The 6,152-nt window shown below is 40.9% G+C and overlaps 1 protein-coding gene across 1 annotated transcript; it reads right to left on the bottom strand.

Moving 5' to 3' along the window:
* Positions 1 to 2,768: 2,768 nt before the first annotated feature.
* On the bottom strand, positions 2,769 to 5,398 carry LOC147571162 (uncharacterized). The gene is made up of 2 exons (XM_086696590.1): positions 5,264 to 5,398; positions 2,769 to 3,553 (listed from the first exon to the last, which is right to left on the bottom strand). The coding sequence occupies exon 2, from the start codon at positions 3,517 to 3,519 to the stop codon at positions 2,845 to 2,847; it is 675 nt and encodes a 224-aa protein (XP_086552716.1). The 5' UTR covers positions 3,520 to 3,553; positions 5,264 to 5,398; the 3' UTR covers positions 2,769 to 2,844.
* Positions 5,399 to 6,152: the final 754 nt, after the last annotated feature.

Genomic DNA, 6,152 nt, shown 5'->3' with positions numbered 1-6,152 from the left:
CCTGCCATTTTCTGGGAAGCTATCTCAGAAAAGCAAACAACCACCACTCCTGTGTACCTGACTTTCATAAGATCCTTTCCCTCACTCTGTGCCTGAGTCCATCTGCCTGCCAGGCAGCATAGTATCCCCGTGCTTTATCTCAGGGTCACGCTGGATTTCTAAACTCCAAATATTAGGGACTCCCACATCAAAGAACACTGCTTAATCTCACCACCCTTTTCCCATTTTCCAGTTCATCCCAGGAAAGTGATTGATGGCCACACAGTTTGGAGTTCGTGGCAAATTGCAGCAGAAGGCCAACAACGAAGCTTGATGGCCTCAGCCACTGTCTCCGCTTCTACATCTGGGAACAGTGTGGCATGTTGGAGCCATGAGTTTTTCTCATGAGAGAGGCCTTGCTGCCATGCCCCAATGCACTGAAGGAAGGGGAACCTTTTCTACCTGTGCGACAAAGGGGATCGTTAAGCCACGCTGTCTGCACCTGGGTCGCTGCCTTCTTCCACACAGTGAAAAAGTCAGGCAGGCATAACCCTGGTGGTGGCAGACTTCTAAACTTTCAGATTTTGTGCTTTGCTGTGTAAAGGAACTTGTGGAAATCTTTATAAGCAGGGCTCCATCCACAGCATCGACAGTTCTTCTCTGCTCCAAATCAGCTCTACGCAGCTCCTATCGTCCATGAGGTGGACATTTTTCCACTTGTTGACTTGCAGTTTTGTTCTCTTAGCTCCCAGGTTGATTTCCTGGGTGTTCGTAATGATTTGACATTTATCTAGCTCTGCTTGAAGGACAATACGAGCTTAGGGCCCCCCTGCCCCTCTGCCAACTTAACTCATCCTAGAGAGTTCACATGAATGAAATCATGACTATGCAGTCTTTTCGTGGATTTCCTACATAATCATGCTGTCTTGGAAAACTCACACTTTTGTTTCCACCTTTCCAGTCCTTATGCCTTTAATTTCTTTTCATCCTCTTTCTATTTGTCTAGTGGTTATCCTTAACATTGAGCATATATACTCAATTGTATTAAATATCAAGTTACTCAATGACTGAAAATAAACGAGCAATTAAAAAAGCATTAGTCCTAATTATTCCTCTCTTGTCTAACATGCCATATGTGACCTCCATGGTATTGATATGTTAAAATTATCATCAGTGCTGGTTAGATATTCCCATCCGTTCACCAATTTCTTTGTTTATGATTGCTTCTTGATTCAACTCCTTCATTCTGGACTCAATTACTGGCTTCCCAAAGGGCTCCTTTTCTATGTTCTTTATCTGAAAATGTCTTTGTTCTGTCCTTATTGTCAAGTGGTGGGTTAGTAGACACAGAATTGCCAATTGACCGTGATAGTCTATCAGCACCTTGAAGATAACATTTTACTGTTTTTGATCTTTGTTTTGTTGAGAGGTATGGCATTTGTTGGTCTAATTGTAGATCTTTTATCATTTAATTTCTGTTTTCTCTTCTAGTGCCATTGAAGGATTTCTCCATGGGTCTGAAGTTTCTGCATTTTCACTCGGGTAGGTGTGAATCTACTCAAGACTCAGTGTACTTTCTCATTCTGAGGTTGCCCTTACTTCATCAACCCTGGAAAAATTTCAACGTCACTTCAAATGTCAAGTTTTTCACAGTCTGTATTCCGCTGAAATGCCTGGAGACACACACAGAGCCTTCTCATTCTATTTTCAAGGCCTTGTAAGTGCTTCCATGTTTTAAATTTCTTTATCTTTATCTTCCAGGCTCCGTTTCAGGAAACTTCTTCATATTTACCCCCTATCTAGCTAGCTCCCTAACACTACCATGCAGTTTTGGACTTCAAAAATTATATTTCTTGATATTGCCAAATGTTCCATGGTGGAGGGAACAAAATCACTCCCAGTAGACCCTTGAGTTAAAGGTAATGAAAGACCCAGGATGTCATCATATACTGATCCAATACAGTCTTATTCAATATTTTCCTCAAAATCCTCCCAACATGCCATAGCATTCATTACCCAGGGCCTTTGGCAACCTGAAACCCCGAGGTTCTCAATGGGGAGGCATTTTACCCCAAGGATATTGGGAAATGTCTGGAGATTTATTATCCCAACACAAGGGGAGAGGAAGTACCCCTTGCACCAAGTGGGTAGAGGCAACAGATGCGTATACACCTCTTACAAGGTACAACATAGTCCCCCACGCCCAACAAATCTCGCCCAAAATGTCATTGGCGCTGATTTTGAGAAATCCCGTTCTATCCTAACCAATTATAATGCCTTAAAGATCTCTAAGCTCTTGACATGATTATCTTTCTATGTGTATACGGGAGCTTATTTTAAATCTAAGTTTTGGGGCGCCTGGGTGGCTCAGTCGGTTAAGCGTCCGACTTCAGCCAGGTCACAATCTCGCGGTCCGTGAGTTCGAGCCCCGCGTCAGTCTCTGGGCGGATGGCTCGGAGCCTGGAGCCTGTTTCCGATTCTGTGTCTCCCTCTCTCTCTGCCCCTTCCCCGTTCATGCTCTGTCTCTGTCTGTCCCATAAATAAATAAAAACGTTGAAAAAAAATTAAAAAAAAATAAATAAATAAATCTAAGTTTCAACTTAGAGTTTGTTGCATGCATTGTTGTTTGCACCTGAGTGTTTGCAGCATTTGAATATTTTTTCCTAACTTTATTTTTTGACAGTGTATGCACACAACGTGTTTGCCTACACATTTCAGAAACTGAAAGGCTTCAAAGAAAGGAAGTTGTCGGCAGAAAAATGTAGAAGAGGAGAATTAAACGTCAGACACACCCTGAAAAACATAGGTTTTATTTTAGATGATCACAACAATATTATATGTATCTGGGACATTTCTTCAAGGAAATTATTGGCAGCCATTGCAAACAGGAGGACCTTCACTCACACCTTTTATTGGGGGATGTTTGCGTACAGTCATGGGTTTCACTTTACTCCTCTGTTTTATGGAAAATGTTCCACAGGAGAACATGGCAGCACTTATTAGCAAGAGGGTGGCAGTTGTGATTCCTAGTGGGAATACATAGGAGAAGCGTTTCCTTATCAGCATTTCTTTTCCAATGGGAAAACTAAGTGGGAAATCAAGGGTGGTGTGGCCATAAAAATCCACAGCAAAATTCCAGCTCACTGTAATCGCAGTACAACTACAACTACAGATGAGAAAGAAGGCAGAGATGTTGTAACACAATCGAAGGAAATCTGGGTATGGGGCATGGATCCAGCGGACCACAAGTGCCACTGGACCAAAAATCAGGACGACGGAATTCAAAGAATTTACCAACAGTATCAGGCCCTGCCCATACCAGATTTCATCTGAAATGACCCAGCTTCCATTGATCCTGCCATACATAGGCCACTCAACAATTGCACCAGAGATGCTAAATTTTTGAAAGTAGAAAGCTTCCCAGAGTCCAATGTACACAATGGAAACAATGTTGCTGTTAAACTCCCACACGCGCCAGGATCTGCTGTTGGCTAGACTGATGCCCAAAGCCCAGGCCAGATAACTGAAAAACAGGCCCATCAGTTTGAGGTACAGGTGATTCAATTCCCGTTGACTGATGACAGGGTAGAGGCATCATGAAATCAAACCAGGAACACACCAAAGAGAAAAAAGAAACAGAAGGAATGAGTCACAGTTCTGAAAGTGCTCAATATTTATGTCTTGTCCTTCTGGTCTAAGAGTCATATTTAATAGTTTTATATATATATTCGCTTTCAATTATTCTATTTATTTATTTCAATTATTTATTGATTGATTGATTGATTGATTGATTGATTGATTTCAATTGTTCTAAATGTTTTATGTAAGGATAAAATGACCACGGTGACGGTATAAATTTACATGGCATTCTTGGAACACAGTGTGACATATCTCTCAACCACCAAACTGTTCAATATCTCTCGTCTAGCAACTCCAATTCCAGGACTTTTGCCAAGTTATTGCTAAGAGTTTGCAAAAATATACATAGAGAGATGTGCTTTTTTTTTCAGCACCGTTTATCAGGGAGAAAAATTGGAATTAAGTAAATGTCTACTAATAGAGGAATCATTAACTAAATTATAGTACATCAAGGATTATAGTGAAATATTACACGGCCATTACTAAGAATGAGTGAATCCATGTAAATGACCTGAAGAAACCTCCCTGGGAAAGCAAAATGAAAAATAATACATATGGCATGACAATCTGTGTCAAAAGAAAACACACAACTTTCTTTATATATCTACAAGTATAGATATGTACATACATTTTTGAAAGTTTAGAAGGATGCACACAAAAAGAGGAACCCCGATCAACTGACAGAAGTAGAGAATTTCATTCGTATTTTCATTATTTTCTATAATCTGTATGGTGCATAGTTTTAAATGGAAAACAGAATAAACATAACCTTGATGATCTGTAACATGTTGCACACAACAAATCATGCTAAGGGTGCCTGAGTGGCAGAGTCCGTTGTCGGCCTTGTGATCTCAGCTTAGGTCTTGACCTCAGGGTCATGAGAGGAAGCCCCACATGGCTCCTCCACTGGGCACAGAGCCTACTTAAAAGAAAATTCATGCCTATTTACTTTTTTTTAATCCATCCCTTGCTTAAAACTCTGCCTTTAGACGTTGGCTTCTTTTAAGGGTACAACTTAAAAATAGCTTGCTGTGTTTTGCATGAAGCAAATATCTCTTACAAAGCAAAATCTAGATTGTGGACCAACCTGTTTGCATCTGTTTCAGTTTTAATCCTTGGAGTTCGTGGCAAGGATAATCAGAAAATGATACTCCTAGGGCTTCTCCCTCTGCTGATTAGCAGAAAGAATGAGACAGATGGAATGCTCAGAGTGGAGAACATAAACAACCACCCACGTAGAAGAGTTTTAGGACCCTGCAGACTACATCTCCTTGCTATGAAGCCTGATATCCCCAACACTGTATCCTCTCTGTTCCATGATCTTCTGGGGAATGCACTTCCTCACGGCATGAAAGCAGCAGTTTTAGTAAAATTGGAAAAATGAGTTTGGAGCTGACTGCCAGTTTGATGACGTCACTCTCCAGGAATGATATTTCCTTGCCCATAGAGGTCTGAGGGAATGGTCCATAGGACCAAGGAGTTTTGACAGCATGAGGAATCAGGAAGAAGAATGTTACAAATGCAGAAAAGTATGCCAGTTCAAGGAAGTTTGGGTGCATCTGTGTGTGGAACCAGTGGAATGAGAACGTGTTTTTCCTGATGATCAAATTTTAAACACTCCCTGTATCTTATGTTAACATATTACCCATATGCCACGTAGAAGGACTCCAGTGTGCAGAAGATTAAGGAATGGTAAATATTCTTCGTAGCAGCAGGAAATTTGAAACTGGAAGGGGAAAATGTCAAGCCAACCTTAAAAGATCCACAAGGAGAGAGGAACGACCTATAGTAAAAAAAGCTACAATTAATGTAGAGTTTGGGGCTCCGAAGAAAGCCCAACATACCCTGCCTCTTACCAAATATTTATTATACATAGCTTGCATTTTGTAAAGGCCATTCCCTATTCCAGATAACTTACATTAACACATTTCAATTCTCATAGCAGCCCAATGATAGGTATAGAGTTATGACCCCCATTTTTGAAACGAGGGGCTTGAGCTCAGAGAGGTTGAGTAACTTACTCTAGGTCACACAGACATAAATGGCAAAGCCAGACTCTAGAGCTCTTGGTATTGACAGAGTTATTCATGGCTCTCCTGATACCAGATGGCATTTATTCACATCCCAAGAGAATAAAAAATACAGGTCTAGACAGCTCAATCCATGAAGCGTCTGACTCTGGATTCATCTCAGGTCATACATGATCTCACAGTTTGTGAGTTCAAGCCCCAGGTTGAGCTGTGTGCTGGCAGTGCAGAGTTCAATAGGGGATGGGAAGGGGACTTAGTGTTCAATGGGTACCGAGTTTGTTTTGGAACACGAAAAAATTCTGGAGATGGATGGTTGTGAGGGTTGCACAACAATGTGAATGTCGCCAATGCTGCAGAACACTTCAAAATGGTTGAATGAAAAATTCTTTGGATAGATATTTTATTACCATAAAAAAGTGTCACAAAAAGCAGGTATTTTATAATAAAAAAAAAAGTTGTGTTCAATCTTTCGAAGAAATGACACCCTGTGGTTTGGCAACACCG

The sequence above is a fragment of the Puma concolor genome, unplaced genomic scaffold (genome assembly GCF_028749965.1).
Source record: "Puma concolor isolate L17-30 unplaced genomic scaffold, mPumCon1.1.hap2 unalloc_scaffold_5, whole genome shotgun sequence".
Taxonomy (NCBI): Eukaryota; Metazoa; Chordata; class Mammalia; order Carnivora; family Felidae; genus Puma; species Puma concolor.
The sequence above is the reverse complement of the archived record's forward strand: the minus strand, read 5'-3'. Positions and strand labels throughout refer to the sequence as shown.